Source organism: Heliangelus exortis, chromosome 22, assembly GCF_036169615.1.
Source record: "Heliangelus exortis chromosome 22, bHelExo1.hap1, whole genome shotgun sequence".
In the NCBI taxonomy this organism is placed as follows: domain Eukaryota; kingdom Metazoa; phylum Chordata; class Aves; order Apodiformes; family Trochilidae; genus Heliangelus; species Heliangelus exortis.
The window spans coordinates 6809062-6831364 of NC_092443.1; the positions used below are offsets into that span (position 1 = coordinate 6809062).

At 41.5% G+C, this 22303-nt stretch overlaps 2 protein-coding genes across 9 annotated transcripts in view; both read right to left on the reverse strand.

Moving 5' to 3' along the window:
- Nucleotides 1-34: 34 nt before the first annotated feature.
- On the reverse strand, nucleotides 35-16073 carry GOLGA1 (golgin A1). 2 transcript variants are annotated; one of them, XM_071765976.1, is made up of 23 exons: nucleotides 15986-16073; nucleotides 15316-15623; nucleotides 14413-14503; nucleotides 13403-13477; nucleotides 12807-12904; nucleotides 12285-12317; nucleotides 11926-12054; nucleotides 11440-11609; nucleotides 11039-11150; nucleotides 10820-10915; nucleotides 10478-10603; nucleotides 10065-10160; nucleotides 9489-9584; nucleotides 9091-9243; nucleotides 8789-8884; nucleotides 7979-8068; nucleotides 7070-7172; nucleotides 6055-6212; nucleotides 5463-5621; nucleotides 4842-4901; nucleotides 3993-4163; nucleotides 2893-2979; nucleotides 35-2619 (listed from the first exon to the last, which is right to left on the reverse strand). In XM_071765976.1, exons 2-23 carry the CDS (start codon nucleotides 15448-15450, stop codon nucleotides 2539-2541), a joined length of 2415 nt encoding a protein of 804 aa, XP_071622077.1. In that variant the 5' UTR covers nucleotides 15451-15623; nucleotides 15986-16073; the 3' UTR covers nucleotides 35-2538. The 2 variants fall into 2 exon arrangements, with proteins under 2 accessions (XP_071622077.1, XP_071622078.1); XM_071765977.1 differs by having other exon boundaries at nucleotides 11440-11597; nucleotides 15986-16057.
- A 2131-nt stretch (nucleotides 16074-18204) lies between these two features.
- Nucleotides 18205-22303, reverse strand: part of SCAI (suppressor of cancer cell invasion) — a 35656-nt gene continuing 31557 nt past the window's right edge. For 4 of the 7 annotated variants that reach the window (XM_071765982.1, XM_071765981.1, XM_071765984.1 and 1 more), the window contains one exon: nucleotides 18205-21795. In XM_071765982.1, the coding sequence (XP_071622083.1) occupies nucleotides 21646-21795 (150 nt within the window). In that variant the 3' untranslated portion in view covers nucleotides 18205-21645. The remainder of the gene's footprint in view (nucleotides 21796-22303) is intronic. The other 3 variants (XM_071765985.1, XM_071765983.1, XM_071765980.1) reach the window with 3 other exon arrangements.

A 22303-nucleotide genomic window follows, 5' to 3' on the forward strand; every position in this document is an offset into this window, starting at 1 on the left:
GATAACCAGAATTAAGAAGAGAAAGAAATCAAGATTAGGATTTTGATCCAAAATGTATTGCACCACAAATTTCATAGTGTTTCATAATACAATCCATATTTACAGCATAGAAGGAAAGAAATCCAATGGCCATAGAAAGGATGATATATACCACTGTTTTTATACAAGGGAAAGTGCATTAGCTTTTTAATGTATTTATACACACCATTCTTGCTCTGACATCTAAAGAAAATTCAACACTTCAGAACTAGTTCCTGGTAAGTTGATCCTGTATGAGCTTTGGGATCTAGTTCTAACAGAACTGGGGTTCTGTTAGTGAATATATAATCTAAGATTGTATGTTGTCACTCGTTATTGCAGGCTGCTTGTGCTGCTTTCCTTAACTGTTCAGCAGTAACCTTTCAAGCCAGGATCAACATAAACTGATTAGGCTTGAGCAGCCATCAGTGTGAGCAGAGGGAATCCTGTCCCCCACTCTTGGGTCCCACAGAAATAGGCCAGGACAAAGGGGCATGCTAAAGAAAAAAAGACCTTAGAGAATACAATCTTGCCAGAACCAACTCAGTTATCCTGTCCTCACTTTGTTTCAGTAATAAAACAATTGATATATATCTACTGATTGTCTATTTTTATATTAGAGCAGACTTGCTCTCTTTCCATGAACTTCCCTATGCTATCAGTCATGGATCAAGTTACTAAAGGCTGTTTGGACACTTCAGTGTACTAAAAAAATCCTGTTGTTTTTCTTAACTTCAAATACATACAACCTAGCTCTGAACTGGGGAGTGTTACCTGTGCCAAGACCACAGCTACAGCAAGGACCTGTGGCTGGTTAACAAGGCTTGGGGAGCTCAGCTGGGAGACAGCACATTTAGCTCTCTGATAACTGAGCTCACATTGGAATGAGATTTTCATCTCTACCACAACACAAGTGTGCATGGAAGCAGAGAGCAGCTCACAGGCTGTAACTCTAACACAACATCTTGACTGCTGCCATCAAGGTCCTTCAGAGCCCTGTCAGCAAAGCACAGTTAAAACCTGAACAGTGACTGTATCTCCACCAGAGAATTGGTTGAATTTCCTTGAATATATTTAATAAAAGCATTACTAGTAACACAGACCTGATTGTAAGAGAATTACCATCATTGCAGTCTGCTCATTGAATTCCATACATACGTATTTTTTTCAAAAAACATGTCCCATTTGTAGGAAGTCAGGCTTACTGCTGCTTCCCATTTTCAGTAAGATTTCATAGTAGTGTTAAGAACTACAGGCAAAATCATGCTTCCACTCTGTGAGGCAAGTGCACCCTTGGTCCCTTTTTCTTAAGAGGGAAGAAAAGAAAGCTGCTGGAATAAAGATTTATTAAATCATCAATAAATCTCTTCAATAAAGTGTAATTTTCCCCTCAAAAACAAAAACCTCACAAAGCAGCATTTCTTTTACCACATAGTTAGGACACAGCAGCCCACAAGAGGTTCATAACAGTTTTTAAGCATCAGTATTTGAAGTACAGAAAACCACAACCAAAGAGGGGGATACTGGTTATGAGAATTTGTTGCTAGCAGACTTGGAAGAGAAAGAACAAAATCAAAGTGTTTAGTACCAATATCCTTTAACCTTTGTCACTAGATTACTGTTTGTTGTTTTTTGTGTTTTGTTGTGTTGGTTTTTTTTAAATAAAAGGTATTCTCAGTGTGCATTCACAATACCTGGAATTCAGCTTTAAAAATTTAAAATGGTTTACTACCCCTTCTTCCCAATGCTAACAACCTATGGTACAGGCTAACAGATTAGTTTTAAAGGCGACTGAGTATTAGGTACTATAATTAAGACCATTTTAAATATTATTTTTCTTTAAGAAAAGTAAAATCAGACAACTCTAAAGTTGTGCTCTCAAATTAAATAATCATCATCAACATGCAGCCTTCAGGACTGCAGGCCAGGATATACGCACCTTCAATTCCACAGTGATATGAAAAAAATGCAAACTATTAGTTGTGTCAGTATAACAAGGCAAGGCAGATTTCTTTTTTGGTTAAAAGCTCCTGCTCCTGTTCTTGGAACTGTCAAAACCCAATACAGTACTGCCAACATGTTTTTTTCACTGCTTGCTTTCTACAGCAAGAGAAGGAAGCTTTACTGTGGCTGGAGTTGCCCAACTGCAGCACCCCAGCACAGGAGCTGGATCACCATCACAACAGATGCACGTGTCAGAGCTTGCACTGCCAGCACTGCTACCACTGAGGTTAACACCTGACCCTTTGGTGCCAAAAAACCAAGACTGAAGAGCACAAGGAGCTGACTTCCATTAGGACACCACGGAGACAACAGTCCCTCAGTCCAAGCCAGAAGAGGTGTTTCAGTTTGTAGTGAAAATTTCTCCTTGCACAGTATTATTAGTTTTGTAAACAGTGTCAAAAGTTCTTGTACAAAATACTGCAATGACAGTGATTAAGACACACCTGAATCAGTGTGTTCAGCATTCTTTTCACAGAAAGAAGTGGCTGGATGCTGACTGCCCAGTTTCAGGTTCCCTTAAGGCCACAGTGTCCTTGGGCTCGAGATAGATGGCCGGATGCTGCCTCTAGGAGATGGCTTTGACCCAAACCATGACATCTAGGACAGGAAAGCACAGGACATGTTATGCTAGGTTCACATGTCTGAAAATTTGAAAAAGAAAGGATATAGTACATAGGCACCTCCCCATCATTTGATGGAAAGAATGATTTATAAAACAAAATGCTGCTTCAGACTGAAGATAGTTTCACACAATCAAACCTCGAAGAAACAGCATTTATTTTCCACAAATGAAGAGGACTGAACATTACACTTGTGTGTATTCCTTTAAAATAGTTAAAAATTACAACTCTACAGAAAATGAACCCTTACCTTGTACTCCAGAGTTTCTTTCAGCATGTTTTCTTCCTCTTGTGAAAAATTCAGTAACACAGATACAGCTTTAATTAGATGGAAAGCCTGAAAGAAACCACAGTATTTTGATGCTTATGATGCTCTCAGGCTCTACACTTCAGGACTATGGTGCAGCACAGCTTTTCTCCAGGTTTAGTTAGAGACTTTTTAGTCACAGCTGCAAAGAGCAGACCAGCAGCCTTCTGTTATCCCCAGTCCCCACTGACTAGGATGGCCTGTACCTTATTTCTTCTGTTTGCATGTCTTGGCTTTCTGCTTTTTAACACTGATTTGCTATTTGGGGGAAAGAAGACAAATGGGGAGCTTAGTTAGTTAGAACAGAGAAGAAGTTTGGCTCCTGTGGCATCTTAGGGTTTTTAAGCTTTAAAAAGTTGATTAACCAGTACACATAGGCAGGTAAGAAACATAATTTTAAATACACACTGAAGTATTTTAACTCTGCAGTATTAACATTCTAATACTGCACACAGAGGGCAGAGTTAGAAAAGGAGTTAAGCACTCAGGATGCCATGGAGCTACACAACTATTTCATGATCTTACCAACTGACTTGCAATTAATCACAGTATAATTGACATATGAAGTTGGCTATGTTTTTTTTGCCTTGAACTTTTTTGATACAATGTGGAGAATGTGATGGAGCTCCAAATGCACAAAGAATTACCTCTTACAGACCAACAGTAAGTGATTTATGCCATTTTCTTGGTTTTGTTATCTTTCTTAAATATACAACCACTCAAATTGAGTTCTCTGCATCCTTTTTAGAGTAGTGCAGAGGGAATATCTTGTAGCTTCAGATCTTTAATTTCCAGACATAACCACCTCCTAAAAATTAAAATTCCCTTTCCATTTAGTTCATAATAATCCATACTTCCAAACATATCACTGTTAGCTGACTGTGATACTGTTCTCATTGTGAAATTATCCCCATTGTGCTAAAATGGTCAACTACTCTGAAGTGTGAAAGTGTGGAACTGTCAAAGAGTCTCCATAGCAGGTAGCAGATGGAGTTTCTAGAGAAAAACAGCATTAGAAAGAAAAGGTAAGTGTACATCTTTACCTCAGATTCCCGGCAAGACATGAATTTTAGTACAACATGTTTAAGGTATTCAAAGTTTATCTCCCTCGAGTCATTTAAATCAGAGTTGTTTGTGACAGTCACAGCAGCATTAGGCACTTCAGAATTTGCTTTTTCACGTACTTCAGGTACCTCGTTGTCAGGCCTTATTTTCTAGGAAAAAACCAAAACAAAACATACATAGAAGTACATTGTGGACTGTCAGCTTGACACTGGGAGAGGATCCAGGCCTGAGGATCTAACACAGAGTGCTTGAAGCCACAAAGTGGGTACAATCTGTGAATCAATAGGACAAGTTTCTTGTCCTTCATGGGATCAAAGTGGCGAAGTGTCTCTGCCTGTCCCCAGGCTCAGGACAGAATCCAGTTGCTGTTAGTGTTATGTGTACATCACCCAAGCAGCATAGAACTGGCTCCATGCTAGAAACTATCACCTCACAATTTTCTTTTATCACTAATCTGCTCTGTGCCTTTCAAATGTGGAATTTCTCCAACACAATTTTCAAGCTTGGAGCAAAAATACCACCATCACCATAACCTCTCATGGTAAAACTCTGCTGAATGGCAGCTGAGTAGCAATCAAATCTCAGGTGTTCACTCTTTGGGTATGTATGAAATGCCCACGTCACATTACCCATTCAACAAATGACCCAAAAAAACTTACTGCCTTAATTTAAGAGTTCACTGATCTGCCTGCAAACACAAGGATGCCTGCAAACTCAGGCATCTCGTGTAAAAAAATTATGCTCTATCTGTCCAGCTTCTGGAATTAGCACTGAAAGTAACTGTCCATAAGTGCCAGCTGAAGCAATGAAAAAAACATAACCCTTACCAACTCTTTTTGGAGGGTTTTCTTGAGTTCTGCCATTCTTTGCTGTAGCTGCTTTATCATCTGTAAGCACAGCAAAGGTCAGTGTTAATACAGCAGTCGTTGTCAGTACACATTTTGACCCACAAATCTCTGGAAAACTCTTGACAAACAAGTGTAATGAATGAACCAGTGATTAAACAATGTTGACAGATCTGGAGATGTAACCTGAAAGTCTTGCCTTTCTAGCTGCACACAGTAGCAGGCATGTGATGGGATACTTGGGCTTTTGCATGGTGGAAGTGAACTGGACCCACACAGAAGGGCTCTGCAGGAAAGCTGTAAACTGTATCATGTGGTGCATCTTTCCTCCAGAACAGATAATGATTCCTACAACTCTTCACACAGTTTTTATCCATTGTTGCTAGATCCTTGTACTATCCAGAATAAAAAAACAAACCAAAACAAGAAAACCCACTAACAAACAAAACCACGAAAACAAAGTACTGACAGAATCCTGGACCTAAACTGGATCTGGCATTTTGGCAAGTCTATCCTTCTAAGTCTGTAGCACGGCAGCACCACTTATTTGGCTCCCTAATTAAATGAGAAAGACCAACAGATGTTTCTGCTGCTTCAGTTCACCTTGTTTTTCTCAGCAATTTGCTGTTCCAGCTCTCTGTTATCCTTCTGAAGCTGAACTATGTCTGCAGCAGCCACCTCTCCATTCTGTTCTACCACATGGTCCTCTGGAGAATGAAAATGCTGGTTCAAGGCTCTTGTTGATTCCTCTAGTTCTGAAACCTGTAAAAATGTAAACAATGAACTGGAGAGACCTCATGACACTGCAGCCCATTAATACTCCCTGGGGAGAAAGCTAGAGTTCTTGGTTGCTGTTTTCCACCCCCTCACACACAATCTAGTTGGCTACATCTCCCCTGCCTATTGCTTTTGGGTCTCTGTCTCATTGGTTTCATAATGGCTCTCTCAAGCTATTTTATGAGTCCAAGAAAATAAGGGTTTGTCTTTCATAAACCAGTCGCAGATCTGACAGGAAACAGCTTCCTTTAGGAAAAAAAGAAACAAATACTGGTGGTCTACACTGCTGGTGTTTCCAGTGATGTACAAGATGTGAGAGTAAATAGCTCCAAGCACCTACAGCCAGGGATGCCAGAACTCCCACACACCTGCTTGGTTTCCTGAGGTCTGAACAGATCAGCTTTGCAGCTGCACTCACATTTCTGTCCTGTTCTCTGGCCTCCATGCACTCCTGTATCTGCAACTTCAGTTCATCAATTTCCTTTCTTGCCATTTCTTCTTTCTCCACTGCTTGGCTGTTACTTGCTTCCAGGTCAGACTGCAACTGATGCATTTGCAGCAAGACAGCTTCATGAGCTGAGAAAGGAGAGACCTGCTTAGTATCAGTTTACTGAATCAAATGGGAGTTTCCAATTGTTTTTCTAAAACAAAGCAAGGTACAGTGACAGTAATTCCTAACTTTTTTTCCTTCTTCTGTCATAAAGACAGGAAGACAGGGGAATTTAAGCCACCCAAGCTCATATGCACGTTTTTGCAAAGGAGAAGCCTACCTGAAAGTCAGGGTGATTTTATATTTAACAACCTAATTATCAATTATGCCTGCTCAAAAAAGCCCCCAATCAAACATCTGTGTGATTCGTGCTGTGACTGCACAGGAACCTGTGGGACTGAGCTGTGAGCACCAGTGGCTGCTCACACATGGCAGGCCACAGGATGGTGCAACAAGAGGCTGCAGTTTTGTTCCTCTTCTAAATAATGGTAACACACAAGAGAAACAAGGAGGGGACATGAAATAAATGAAGATGGCTGCACTTCATTTTTTAGTACGATTGTGGGATACTGGTTTGAGGCTGTGCTTTAAGAACATGATCTCCCACACAAGTGCAGTTTTTGGGGTGGTGCAGTGAAGTAGCAGTTTTTGACCTGCATCATTCCTTTTGTGCAAAACAATAATTTATAAACAGTACAGCAAGATTTGTTATTTTATGCTGTGCAAATGTAAGACCTTGATTTAGAAAAGTGGTTTTGGTTTTGATGATACAGTAGGGAGACTGTTGAGTTGTTTCTGGAGGAGACAAGACTTTGAAAATTCTAATAGATTAAATATGGAAGAAAAATGTAGAATTATTACACTCTATACACAGGCAAGCCCAGAACTAGAGTGTATTCTTAGATAAAACTGTCTGGGATACAGCAGGCTCGTTTCACCTAACCTTGACTGAGTTGGTTTAGTTCTTCCTTCTGTTTTAGAAGCATATCATGTTTTTCTTCAATCAGCTGCTCTTTTTCCTTTATCAAGGAAGCCAGATGTGAAACCTTCAAAGCAGACAAACAAACAGAAGTCACTAAAAATATAAAAACAAGAAAGGAGCACTGAAAGATTTTAACATACCTCAGAGTCTCATTTTTTTAAATTTTTTTTTTTGTGGAAAGGACTGGAGAAGAATTTCTGTATCAGTGACAAATGCAGTGGCCATTATCTGCAAGTGGCAGGGACTGCCTGAGCTCTGTGCCAGGCAATCCAACACCTTGAGAAAGTGGCTTGTGCAGCATTGGTGTTACAGATAATACATTGCGGATGTTCGATCTTCCCAGAGACCCCAGGAGGCACCATCTCTACAATCCTGACCTCATAAAAAAGCACAAATTTCACGTGCTGCAGGAGGTAAAGCACACTTTGCTTCCAATAACCTCTGTGCCACACATGATTCCAGACTGCCTCAAAAGCACAATGCAGACTGCCTCAAAGCCAGCAGGTGGCAGCTGTAAAACAGCCACAGAGCAAAACCAGAGATTGCCCTTTACCTCTTTGACATAGAGCTGGACCACGCAAGTGCAGATCTACAGCAGTCCCAGAAGAATAAAAACAATAACTAAATTCAGTCAAACGTGGTCAGTTGAGCAAAACACAAGTTCACATTATCCACCACAACCATTTGTAATGAAAGAGCAAAACCAGACTACTTAGAATTTACATTTGGTGACTGGAATCCTCTTTCCCACAAAGAACCCCTACAAGGATTAATATTCTTGACTGTTGTGGTAATTAAGTCCAAATCTAGTCCAGACTGCACAAGCTGGGGAGCAACCAAATGTATTTTAGATTTCCAACATTAACCCACCTGCTGCTGTAATTCCTCCCTCTGTTTTCGTGTTTCTTCCAGTGCTTTGGCAATTTCAACACTGACAGTCTCTCTGCTGCTCAGTTCATTCTGTAAACCAAAAGTAATTCAAAGGCCACTCAAGACAACTAAAACTAAAGACTCTCATCTTTCAATCCAAATCCATGAGCAACTATAATTCATGGGCATTCCAGCACACTGTGATTTACACTTCCAAATGTGAGTTACTGTCTTGCTTTCCCACACTGCTGCTACCTGCACATGTAAGAGCAACACAGGCCAAACAGATCTAATGCTTAAAAGATGCCTCAGCTTGAAATTTCTATTACAAAGCAGCTCCTTTCTACAACTTATGTCTATTTATACTGTGCATCCAAAAACAGCTATAGGAAAAAAAAAGAACTTTCAACAGCCTAAAATTACAGTCAAAAGACTATGTGTAAGCTGTATAGACCTGAACAACTTAAATTTTTAACTTCTGTTTTGAGTGCTATGAGTGGAATTTGATGCTGAACTACTCTGCATTCATTACTCCTAACAGGATTTAGAAGCTCTTCATGCCTGACAATGCAGGAATGTATTATTTCTGCCTGATTTAGGCAGACCTAAGCATTCTGTTTCAGAAGAGGCTCAGCCATGTGTAATGCTCCTTAAATGCATTTCTACTGATTAACAAAGATGATTTACTGCTAGAACTACATGCAACCTGAGCATAATGTGATTCCAAGAACTGAGAATGTAAATTACTTCACCATTAACTGTTTTCCAGATGTGGATTTAACCAACAACATGAACTAATTTAGTCCTTACCTTTAGCCTGTTCAGTTCAGACTCTTGTTTTTTTAAAGAGCTCTCATACTCTTCTCTGCTTCCATTAAGATTTTCATTTTCCTTTTCTAACTGGCTCTGTAAAACAAAGATTGCTTAAACACCAATTATTCTAATGTTTTATTTAAACAATCATATCAAAGACTTTGTTCATATTTAGTTTCTCAAAGTATTGTAATTCTGCTGTGCTAGGACCACTGAAGAAGAACAAACAATGTCTACAAGCCCTGCTAAATCAATTTGTTAAGATTCACATGGCCCATCTAAGCAAAATCTTTACTTACAATCTTGTGCTGAGCAGCTATTTTATCCAATTCCCAAGTTTTTTCAAGAGCAGCAATTTGAGACTCTAGCCCAGTAACTTTCTGGTCATACTGATGTTTCTCACTTAAAATCTGTTGCTGTAGTTTACTTCTTTCATCCTCTAGATCAGTTTGCTTAAGAGAAATACAGAACACTATGTTAATATTTTGAAGTATTTTGAAGCTTTGACAAGAATTGGACACCATTCCATTACACTCAAACTGAAGTAACAGTTATCCTTTGGCAGCAGCATCATGTATTTATGTACAGACACCAGTTTGGGAGACAAACAGCAAGAAAGCACTTGAGTAATGACACAAGCACAGAAAAATTAGACTGATCTGCTATTGGTCAAAGAAATATCATGCAACATACTCACCAACTTCTGGATCTTCAGATCCTGCTCAGCAGCTGCTTCTTTGCTCTTCTTCAATGCTTCTGTTGCAGTCTGTAGTTTCTGTTCCAGTTCTTTACTCTAAAATATAACCACACATTAAATTCCTTATCTATTGGCATCTACATAATCAGAAAAAAAGTACAGAATGTGGGATGACACAGTAGGGAAAGGTAAGCATCAAAACCATGAAATGACATAAGTCAGAGATACTGCCTACTTGTCATGTGCTGCTTCCAAAAAACTCTTCACCACCCCACCACTCCACAGCAATGCCTGAACTTCAGCTATTTATTTCTTAGGATAGGAAAGATGTGTATGAAACCTCCAACTTCATAACCTCTAGGCCCTTCTTTACCACTGAAGCTGGGGTGATGACCAGAGACATCAACCAAGTAGATTTTCCTTACAAGACTGAATGTGACACGCAGTCTCACCCTGGCTGAGATCACAAATGCACTGAGGGGAGGAGCTACAAAGAGGCTACAGAGAGGGCACAAAGAGGCTGGAAACAGGATTTTTTAGTGAAAAAAAAACAAGCAAAAACCTCTCAAAACTTACCCGTGTTTCCAATCGGTTCACAGTCTCAGTGTGATGTGTTCTGTCTGTTAGTACCTGCTGCCTGGTTTCACCCAGTTGCTGCTCAAGAGTAGCTTTCTGAAGATTATATGGAGATCAAGAATGAGAAGAAGAATGGACAAGGAGATAAGGGATTTTTTAATTACAGTTTGGCTAAACAGTCCCCCTCCCTGTCCCAATTCTTTGCAAGTTATGATAATAGAAGATGAAGGAAAAGTGGGCACTGCTCTCTAAGAATTAAACAGTAACACTCAAGTTGTTCTGCCTCCTGGGGAGGCACTGCACTACATCATTGGATGTTCTTTCCATATGTGGTAAGTAAATGCTTATTCTTAAAAAAAAAAAAAAAACTTGCTAAGATTGCATTTTTAAGAAGTCTATAAATATGTAATTACCTCCTTGAGTAGCTCCTGCATATGTTCATCCCCTGAAAGATTTTTTTCTAGCTTCTTTTCCAAGGAAGAGACCTTTTCCTGCAGCTGTTCAGCAAGTTTATTTCTCTCAGCTAATTCAAAAGTCATCTGTGAGAACATGAAATCACAGAATCTTTTTTGCAGTGAAGCTTTCAGCTAATCCATTGTGGTTTGACTTTAAAAAGTGCCATTAGAAAGAGAAAAGTACTATTTGAAAAGACAATATGATCCCCACTTTCTAGACACCAAATTTCAAACTCCCAGTGCATTACCAGTTGTAAATCTTTACACCAGCCAACAGCAATGCATCTGAAAATACTTGACCTTCTGCTTGTGCTGTTCATACTCCATCTTCAGAGATCCATGTTCTGCCTGTAACTTTTCCAGTCTCTTCTCACAACCAGAACCAGCAACTTGAGCCTAAAAATTTTTAGATATTACTTGCTTTGAAATTTGTATTTCCAAAAACACAGAACCAATATCTAATCTAATTTCTGCAGACAAAGAGCTCTGTGAATCAAGTCTCACTTAACTCAAACTTACATTTTGTAAGTCTACAGAAAGCTGCTGAATGACATTTTGTAGCTCCTGATTTCTTAATTCCAGGGCAGTGATCTTATTTTCTGCATTTGTCTCAGCTGTCATTAGTTCATCTCTTCACAGAAAGAGAATAAAAAAAAAAAAAAAAAGTGAGATAACTGTTCCAGAAAAATAATCTTTAGCAAGCAATTCTGCTTCTTATGATAATGGACCAGATAATATCAATAAAATTTTCTTGTCCTAAGACCACCCATTGCTCAATTATACATTTTCCCCCAAAAAACCACATTAAGCATTCAAACTACGAAAAAAAGAAATCATCTCACAAAACCCTAAAGACAGAACTGGGCACAAAGTACAAGGAAAGTGCATACACAACCCCTCATGAACCACTTCATCCATACCTCTGTGCCTCCAGCTCCAAGAACTGCTGCTGCAACTCCTGAAGTTCTTTCCTTAAGCCTGATGACTTGCTGCTCACATCCTGAAGCTTCTCTTTAGTGTGGGTTAGCTCTCGAGTGCATGCCTCTAGCTCCTGCTCTGTTTTGTTCAGAGATTCTTCCTTTTTCAAAAGCTGAATTTTAGAATGTTATCTTTGACAATACAGATGATGTGATAATACTGATAAAGTCTTCTCATTGAAACTTGTCTCTTTGATTACGTTATGAGCTCGATTAAAATAATAAATAATAATAAATATACAACTCCCAGAAAGTCACTGTTGGAATAAACTCTGTCATATTGTATGCACATATCTACTGTTAGGATTTTACCACTGACCAAAGCTATACACAAGCATTTAGACTAAAAAAATCAATGCAGGGTTACAAGTAACTTGATATTCTAACAGAAATTTTATGAAAGGAAAAAACAAACCAAGATAATCTTACCATGTGTTTAACTTTGGCTATTTCCTGCTGCTGAAAGCCCTCCAGTTCATCCATTTCATCTCGTTTTTGAAAAAAGTTCAAACTCTGCTCCCTCATTTCTTGTAACCGTGTTTCAAGCATTTTTTTTTCCTGAAAACCCAGCAAAACCAAAAGGAATTCAAGAATATCTGTGTGGCTCATTTCATGTAAATGGGAGTTCAGCTAAACTCTCTGGGAAAAGAATCCTGTCTTGCAGCTTTAAGGCTCTTTGTTGGTGCTACACTTAGAACTAGAAACTCTTCCACCCTCACCTGGCAGTAAAGAAATATACACACAGAGAAAAAAAGAAACCAAACAAAAACCCCACAAAGGTTAATTACCTTTTCAACTTGGCCCAGTTTTTCCATCCACTCCTAAACAAGAAAAAAAAGAAGGGAAAAAATAAAAATCAATTTGCAGACTTTTAAGGACAGCAATTATGGTTAAAAAAGAAAAAATTTGTACTGATAACAGAGACACTAAGTTGTGGTAATGATCAAAAAAGTAATCAGGAAAAGAAAATTAACATTAAGTGTTTTAAGATATAAAGGCTGAGGACTTATTTATCCTACCCAAATATATAAGCTTTATGAAGGTAAAATGAAAGTGACAAGAGGTCTTCTGCAACTCAGTCTTACCCAACACAAGTGCAAGCTTAACCTTCCATTAGAAATTTTTGAGGACAGTAAGAACCACCAGATCAATGACAAGTCCTACACTACTTCTGACACTTGAATGAAGAACTCCCTTCCTCAGAGTATGCATATATAATGACTTAATTATTTTAAGTAATGCTTAAACATCAGGGTCATGCACTCAGATCCCTGCAGACAGGCAAAACTGAGGTCTTGGAGCTCTCTTACCTGGTCCTTTTTTTCTAAGGCCAAAGCCATTCCCTCAGCCATCTTGGCTCGACTGGCCTGGTGAGCTTCATTCTGCTCCTGGAACTTCCTCATGGAGGCTATCAACAGAGTCACCAGCTACATTAAAAACCCAGCTTTTAAAATTGCTTCTCAGTTTTCTATAAATTATTTATGTCTTTAAAGAGCTGCTGAAGTAATTAGCCCCATCTTGACTCTCTAGCACCAACACTGTGCCACTTATGACCTCACACTGCTTACACATTGGACAAACACCAGGAGCAACACAAGACAAGTACTGTTCCTCACTGGATTATAACAAAGCTGTAGGTTTCAAAGAAGTTTCTCCTTCCCATTAGCCCCAGATTTGGCAAAAGGAGTATAATAACAACAACTCAACAGCCAACACCCTACTGCTACTTTTTACATTGTAAATAAGGCAAGAAACTGTTCTAACTGTTCATAACCTAGAGGTGCACAGTTTGAAAGGAAATGATTAAAACATCTGTGCCTCAAACCAATTCCTTCCAACATGGGTTTTCAACTTTAAAAGAAACAAACCAAAAAACAAACCAAAAAGGAAAAAGAAAAGTACGTACAATCCTGATGTTTTTCTAATGCATTTTCAAGCTTCTCTTTTATCTTCTGCAAGTTTCGGATTTGATCAGCATAATCTTGTGTGAGGAGGGAGAAGCACAGACCAGGAATGAACAGACATTGGGGGAAAGAAGTTTTTAGGAAAAAAAAAAAAAAAAGAAAAAAAGAAAAAAAAATGGATGAGTGGAAAACGATGATTTTCTCAACCAGAAAATCATTCCTGCTGAGGAAAACTTGGGTGACCATAACAACAAACACAAGCAAATAGCTCTGTACAGCCCATAGGGTGAAGAGCTGGTATACACAGGAGGACCTGTCCTGCTTGGCACACAGACAGGGCAGTACCACAGCATGAAGAACTAGCTCTATGTTTTACTTTATTCAGAACAGTGATCTGTTTAACCTGGTTTAGGAAAAGTCTCTCACTGGAGGATGTGAGGGTGGGACAATTCACAGCCTGCTCCACAGTGCCCATTGTTCAAGTCTCACAGTGCCTGAGGCTGTGCCCTGACTGCTGCTCCCCCAGGAGCTACAATCCCCACTCCTACCACCCCAGTGCCTACTGAGCAGAACTGACAAGGAAGGCAGATATATTTAAAAAAAAAAAACAAACAAACCAAAAAACAACAAAACAAAATACACAAACACACCTTGGAAAGGTTTATCTACAATGGAAAGGAAGATTTACTTACTGACTGGGCTGCTTGCACAAGTCTCTTTATACTCAAAGTCTCCTTCTCTGGTACTAAGCCCCAGCCAGCACTTTGAAGTTTACTTCATGCAAACAAGGGAACATTTTGCCCTTTCAATTGCAATACAAAGTAATTTCTTTTTTAAGTAAAATACCAGTTATAATGGATGCTACTTAGATCACAATCAACAGGGTTGTTGCAAAGTAATATATTTTTTTAAAAACTGCTAAACCTGTGTATTTTTACTAAATTAAAACATGTAAGTTCAAAGGAAGATACTTCCTAGAACAATAGGGTTTTATATGTATCAGGACACATACCAGATAGCTTGACCTCCAGTTTCCTTATTTGTTCATTTCTTCTGAACAACTGGGATGAAAGATCCTCTCTAGAGCTGCTTCCGTCAGACGCCTTGGTGTAAAAACAACACTCGTGTAACTTCAAAAATTTAGAAAAAGTGATCCTGCTGTATGCTAACTCCATCATAATAAACACTATCCCACCCAGGAATAATGCTTCACTTTTTCACATAAAGGGAAAAGCTGCACTAGCACAGCATAATGCATAGAAACTGCTGAAGAGGAGAAACAGTGAGAGCTGAGGCAGCTCTGCCAGGCTGGGAACACAACACTGCAGCTGGTGGCTGAGGAGAGGGCACAAGAGGGAGACTACAGGGGGGAAAAAACAGCCTCTACAGTACAGATTTCAGGATGGGTCAAAGCAAAAGCCTTTTAGAAAATTAAGTCAGGAGAATTTAAACCAGACACTGGAGGAACTATGGGAGCTCTGAATGCAGGAAAACTGACCACAGATTGTGTAAACTGTACGGCCAAGTAGGAGGAGCACAGGGAAGCCAAGAGGTAAACCCTGGTCTGTAGGAAGATGGTAAATAACCAACACCCAGCTTGCTTCCCTCCTGTAATTAGCTTCACAATTAGGCACTGCTATATCTTTATTCAGTATTTTATGGCTGCTTCATAATATTCTGCATTGAGATAGCTTTGTAACTCATGCTTGCATGGGCACATAAGTCTCCTGGTAACTAATACCACGAGCATACAAACATTTCCTCTTCAGTGTTCAAGTTTACTCAAGCTAATAATTAATTTATGCAGTAAGACATACAAAGACACCCCGAAGTGTTTTCAGCTCATACACCAGACACAAGATGGTTGCCTGTAAGGCCCCAACAGAAGCTCCCCTTGAAGCTTGGGGTAACTTACAAAGTCATCTCCAGAGTCGGCCCCCAGGGAGGTGATGGACTCCTTGCTGACAGACCGGGGGATCCTGGCAGCCCCTCCTGGCCTGGGAGCTACCGCTGCCTCTTCTGCTATCTTCTTCTTCAATTTTGCAAACATTTTACTGCCCTTGAGCCCTGGAGGAGCTGGTGCTCTAAACCACCACCACCTCCAATATGGTTAATGCGCTGAACGCTCTGTTTAAAGCTTCCAGGTGCTAAGATTTAAATTTGTGCCTCGCCCAGTTTTACTGCGTTTCTAGTTCCATTAAACTCTTCATAGCCCAACGCTGCCTGCAAATTAAAAGGGAAATGGTTTCCACAATAAAATTTTCCACCTCTGCTGAACATCGCCGAACGCGCTCCGTACCCAGCAGAGCCCTTTACCCAACCACCCCCCAGCCGGGACGGGCAGCACCCGGGACCAGGAGCCCTGCGGGAGCAGTGTGCGGGCGGGGGGCTCCCCGCAGCTCGGCCCCCCCAAAGGCGAGGGAAGCTCGGGGCCGGTCCTGCCCCGACAGCCCGGTTCCCCTCGGCCCGGCCCGCGGCGGCCGCTGCCCGGCTCTGAAGCACCGCGGAGGCACCGCCGCTCTCCCGCCGCCGCTCCCAGCCCAGCCCGGCCGCTCCCCGGCTCCCCCGGACCCCTCACCGCCCACCTCAGGGCCTCCCCGGGACCCCGGGGCCGCCGCCTCCTCTGCCGCCGCTGACCCGGAAGCGGCGCCGGCCGGAAGCGGCGCGCGGCGCTGCGCAGGCGCGGTTGGATCGAACCCGACCCGGCAGCTCCCCCAGCGCAGAACCGGACACTTGGGAACGAGCATTTGGCAGAGTTTATTGACAGTGAACTGCTCGGAGCCGAACGGAGCGGTTCTGACAAACAGCCCCGGGGTACAGGAACGGGAACGCGAACGGCAGAGCCCGGCCCGGCCCCGGCGGAACAGCGAGCGGGTTGTACACAGCGACAGCGGGGAGAGGGACACGAGCGTACAGAAATTGCTGCAAAGTCACTGAAAAAGGCTCCAAAAAGGTGGTAAGGGCGGCAGCAGGCAGGCCCGGCGGGTCGGTCCATCCCCAACACAAACAGAGGGGCAGGAGGTGCCGCTGGCCCGGAGGAACGGCGGGGCGCGGTTCGGTCCGACCCTTCCCTTCTCCCCGGCGTTTCCAGCAGCACCAGAACCGCTTCTTTCCTCCCGGCCAGAACATGGGGCAGCACAGTCCTGTTACACTGCTTCGGCCGTCTGCACAGCCCTTGCCAGAAAGAGTCTGTTCACTCCAAAAGAAGTTTTGTTTATACATCTCTATATATTTTAAGGAAAATATCTGTTTTTACCAAAATACGATATACAGGCAACATGGCTGTAAAATAACTTTTAAACCAGTACACTATAAAATTACTTTTGGTAATAAACAATCCGGTTCTCAGAGAGACAAAACGCTGCTGAGCTCTGCTGGCCGGGGGCACAGAGCCCTCCCTCCCTGTCCCACCTTCCCACCTCCTGGCTGAGCCCTGCCCAGAGCAGAGTGTGCTTTTACCCTGCAGGAGCCAGAATCCTGCTGCTAAGGAGTCACTGACAGCTGAGAGGTGATAAGAAACACGTGGCAATAGGAACCTGGAAAGCCAATGGGGCGGATACTCACAACTGGCATTTATTCTGGAAGGAAGAGCTGCTGTGGTTAGATCTGGTACGACCTGGGATTGCTCAGGGGCTTCTTGAGGCCATGGAGTTGCACTGAAGTCTGCTCTCAATGTGAATGAAAACAGAATCTTTAAGAGCAAAAGTATCTATGCATGCATCTGGGCAACTGGCACATGAATAAACTGATAGGAATGCAGAGACACTCCTGAAGCCCCCCAGAATCTACTGAATTCAGAAGTCTTGAAATAAATCTCCTCTGTCTTGGCAGAGTAATGGTTTGGAGAAAAAAAAAAGAAAAAAAGGTTTAGCTTACTTTCATTCCTAAATATAAAGCAGATAATATGTGTCTGATGTTTGCCTCCCCTGCTCTGTTTGTTGGTATCCAGCTCGTCAAAGCACCTGCAATACATTTGGTCATAGAGAGAGTATTGCTGTAAAAGCCAAAGATATTAAAAATGTAAGAGGGCCACCTCAGGAATGTTAAACATCTCTGCTCTGGAGATCTTTGCACTGTCCTCTGCACCAGTACCCTTCACACAGGCTGACTGCAGCCAGTCTAACATGAGGGAGTTGCACAGAGCAACTCAGCTCTGTCTGGTACATTTTTTCCCTTGTTTCTAAGATTGCTTTTGCTGTTAGTGCCTGCAGAGCTCCCTCACTCCCAGCTACAGACACTGAAACAGGCAGGACTAAACAAGGGCTCTGCCACCCAGATCATTCGTGACCTGTAGTTAGAACAGTTACTGAAGAATCTAACATAAGTTTTTTTACCAAAGAAGCCTCAGGACAAAAACAAGTTCAGACTGATTCCAAGTTTTTTAGCTTTCAGGAAAATGCAGACTTGAAGCACAGCATGGAGTCACAGCACAAGGAAGGCAGCAGGGCAGGGAAGGTGCTTCACAACAGCATGGCAGGGAGGAATCTTGGAGCCACACTTTCATCCTACTGAAGTAGCTTTTGATTAGTTCAAGTCTAATTTCCTTCCCTGACATCTATGTCTTATGATCCTTAAAAAACATCTCTGCACACATCCATGGGGAATATTCTTGAGAGGTTTAATAAGTCATAAGCTGACTGAGATTACTTCAGTGAACTTCTGAACAAACCATCCTGAAAGTTCCCAAGAAAACACCCCAGGTAGCAAGGCCACTCTGCCCAGCTCACAGAACTTAGTGCTCCATTTAGTTTGCACACAAAGCTCAAAGACACATTACATCATGAGTTATTATAGACCAGAGCACTGAAGACTCATGACCCTTTATTCCCCTCCCACTGTCGTTCTGAGACATTACAAAGGGAAAAAAACCAAAAGCCCAGAGCAGTAATGCTGGCTGGATGCTCTATAGCCAGCTGAACAGGAGTACAAGCAGAGGTGCCTGCTGTGGGGGCAGGATGGGTTTGAACACGCCACATGCAGCAAGCAGGGAGCTGGGCAGAAGCAGCCCAGGAGGACACACTCAGTCCAGTTCACATTCTCCTCTCCCCTTTGATTTGGCATTGTCTGGTGGGGGCAAGTCTTCTCTGTAACATAACCAATAAAGATACACAGAGAAAGGGAGCACGAAACAAGAGGGAAGGCATTCAGCCTGAGAAGAAGAGGATTTGTTCTCGCTTAAAAGGGTTCAGTCTTTGCTTTGCTTCTACAGCAAGGACTGCTAGATACAGAAACTAAATTTTTCTTCAGTACATACAAGCGTACATCAAGAAGGTACCTACGACCAGAGCACACGGCACACGGTAGCACAACTTTAGAATGACTTATTAAGGTCAAACAAGACAAGCTTTTACTGAGAGGGATAAATATAAATATTTTCATCTTGAAAGCAGCTGCTTTGGGTAGAAAGGGAGGAGGCTGGCTCAAAATCTAAGACCAGATACTCATCCTCTCCACAGCTTGAGCAGACAGAGGGTACCAGTTGCTTTTACAAAGTACAATTCTGTACTCCTAGCAACACAACAGGACTGAAATCTTGATCTCTGAATACCCCTGCCAGCAGCATAACTTCTTGCCTTCTGATCTTTGGTTCAGAAGAGAATGAAGGATCCCAGGAATTAATTTTTACGTTGGACAGTCCTGGTAAGTTCAGCTGCTGAACTAACTTTCAAAGCCTTACATTCTCCTACATTCTAGCTTCTCAGGTTGTTTTGTTTTGAAAAAGGTGCTTTCTCTGATTATCTAATCCTTGGCAACAAGCAAACAACCTCTTCTTAAGGTTGCAGAGTGAGTTAGAAGCCTCTCAGATCACGAAGTACTCCTCACTCCATCCCAGCTAAAATGAAAACTGGGACCACTAAGGCTTTCCCAGTCAGTTAACAAGCAACATCCCACAGAGGTTCACCAGCCCACACCCACAGAATCATCATTACAATGCTTAGAAATAGCACACTCTTCTCCAGACACATAGAACCAAAATGAGAATAGCTTCATCAAAGCAAAAGCTCAAGCAAAACAAAAGCAGTTGGTTGGAAGGCAGTGAGCTGGGGAAAGCTAAATTCCACTTACATGCAAGTAGAACACTGCTGGTGGAGGAGCAGCAGGCAGGGCAACAGATAACCCATCCCACTGCCTGCTGCACTGAAGGCTTTCAGTATTTTTAGCTTCTACAAACAGTCCCATGTTTTAATAACTGAGGACCTCCTACCAAAAGGAAAGGCAGATCATCAGCTTCACAGTTAATACATGAATCTTACACTGTAACACGTACAGGAGTCCTGGCTACCTAAGGCCTCCTGTACCTCAAAATCCTTCAAGGTCCAAGTGTAAGTCCTTGGAATTAGCAAATTACAATGTCAGAAGAGCCATAACCTTTACTACAACTACAAATGATCTGCAACACCTGTGGATCACACCCAAAACGGCGTATGTGTGTATATATAAATTTTGTATATAGACATTGTACTGTTTCATTCTTTTTAATACATATACAAGAACCTGTACATATATACATATTTACAATTTACACCAGCCAGTAGATGTATGCGTATTGACATATACACACAAACGCCTAGAATACACATGCACACAAACACACACTCATTAAAATAAACTCCACATCCCAGGTAACAAAGTCCTGCCACAGTCCAAAGAAGAGCAGCACCAAGTGGTGGGGGCTCAATAAACCAGCTTCAAGACTGCTTAAAACAAACACTAGCATTCACAGAAATTTTTACACTTGGAAAATTAAAGAATGCATGGCATAAGCTTCAGCCCAGCTATGAAGAACCTTCATGCCAACCTCCCAGCTACCTCCAGCAATTCCTGATGTTCTGTACCGTGCTCTCCCTAGCTTGTCCTTTCACTTCTTTTCTAGCAGCCTACAAACAGTGAGAATGGATTTTTTCATTTAATAGCTTAAAATATCTTTTTTTCCTTCTCTTGCTCACACTGACAGGACGTGCCAAAGATCCCCTAGCTCTGCAGGAATGGCAGCACAGTTCAAGTGAGTCAGCAAGCACAGTTCCCAGCAGTCAGAACAGCCTTCTCCAGGTTTCCAACCTTTCCAAACCTTTCCAAAGGCCACTGCACTCCCTCACATGCCCAGGCTGAGCATTATGGGCTGCCACACACCATTACTGCCCCTTAGTTTTACTGGTTCAAAGACAGGACTGAGATGCACTGGTGGGCATGCAAAAACATTAACAGGGCTTTATGGCAGCATCTGCCTTGACCTGCCAGAGGGGCACCTCTTCTCTCCTAGGGTACAGAGATCCAGCACAGAAGGTCAGATAAATGAGTGATAGGAAGGACTTGTATTTAGCACTGTATGGGACATTCTTTAAGCTCCTGTGAGGGACTGGTAACACCATGAGAGCCACATGTTCCAACCACACAGAAAGGATGGATAGCACCTGCTGGAAATGTAAGAACTTCTATTTAGTACCTCAAAATGAAGAATGCCCCCTCCTTCTGGAAAATTGTGGCAGCAGTACAAATGGCAAGATGACTGATTTTACAGTGAGGTGGGGGGGTAGCTTTCTTAGCTTTGTAATTTGTTAATCTGCTCACCACCTCCCCAGTCAGGCAGAATGGGAATTGTGTCTTTGGCCAGCAGTACAAAGTTTTAATATAAAATTGCTGTGTCAAATTGATAGTGAGCATTAAGTATTTTTACAACCTCACTTCAAACCCACTGCTCCAAAAGCAACTGAACTGTTCACATTTTTTATCTACTTACTTGCCCAACACTGAAAAAATATATTTGCTATGAAGGTCTCTGCTTTATTGCTATTGCTGGTTTGCACTGTGTGGTTTCATCTTTGCCATTTCAAATCCATACTCTTTGGGGGATAAAATATTGATTTTCTATTGGTTTTTTTCCAATTTTTTTTTTTAATTGTATAAAAATAAAGGATTTCCACAAATGTGGGCTAAAGGTAACCAATAATATTTCTATGCTTAGGATCAGCTGCTGGAAATGTGGCTGATAGCCACAAGACCAGAAATAAATCTCTAGTGTTTCTTTAGTTTAACATTTAAAAGACGTGAAAACTTCTGCTTATAAAATTGACCCCATACAGAATGGAACAGCTAAACCAACAGCTGTTTTGTTATTACTTTTTAAAATAATGGTCCTAAATTTAAAAATAAAATCAAGTACTTCCTTTTATGATTTTCACATTATAAAACTGCACCATTCAAAATCTGTGGCCAGGGAATCCCCTTTGCAGTAAAACAGTTTCTTTTAATAGTCATCGAGGGTGTTTTCCAGGAAAACATTCCTAACATCCAGTATGGAAGCCAGCTCCAAAATGTGCTTTTGGAGGTGAGGGTTCTCCACCGTTTCATCTCTTGGCAGCTGAGGATAAGATTCTGGGTAATTTCGAGTCTCCTGCTAGATGACAGTGAAAACAAAGAGAATCAGACATACATTTATTTTTACACCCTTTAAAAAGAAGACTGCAAAAAGCCAGCTTCACCTAAGAGCTAACATAACCTGTTTAGCATGCCACAGAGAGAGAAAATATTCTAGCATTTTCAGTTTTCTCTTTTCATTGACTCAGAGATGTTCATACTGGCAATACAAATGCCCACTCATCTGAGGTGGTTCATAATGTGTTCATAGAAGCCTCGCAAAAAGAAAAAAAAACAAACAAAAAAACCCCAAACACCACCAAAAAAGGACAAAATTACTTCACGTGTACTTACCTACTAGGCTGGTGTTCACTTCTTGAATTTATAGACAAGTAAGCATCTCCATGGGAGATTCATCTCACCCCAAAACAAATCTTTAAGACACTGGGGGCAAATCTATCCCCACTGACATAAGATCTGCTTCTTTTCCCTGACACCAAAGAAGCTGAGGCAGGTAACTTAGGCTTGGAAAGCTTCTGGAAGTCTGC

What these genes read in the sequence shown, in the direction of transcription:
- GOLGA1 (XM_071765976.1), bottom strand. Translation starts at nt 15,450, where the DNA reads ATGTTTGCAAAATTGAAGAAGAAGATAGCAGAAGAGGCAGCGGTAGCT. An exon ending in GGGAGGAATTACAGCAGCAG is followed by an intron (nt 7,173 to 7,978) that starts GTGGGTTAATGT and finishes TCTGCTTTGAAG; the next exon opens with GTTTCACATCTGGCTTCCTT. An exon ending in CCAGAGAACAGGACAGAAAT is followed by an intron (nt 5,622 to 6,054) that starts GTGAGTGCAGCT and finishes ACATTTTTACAG; the next exon opens with GTTTCAGAACTAGAGGAATC.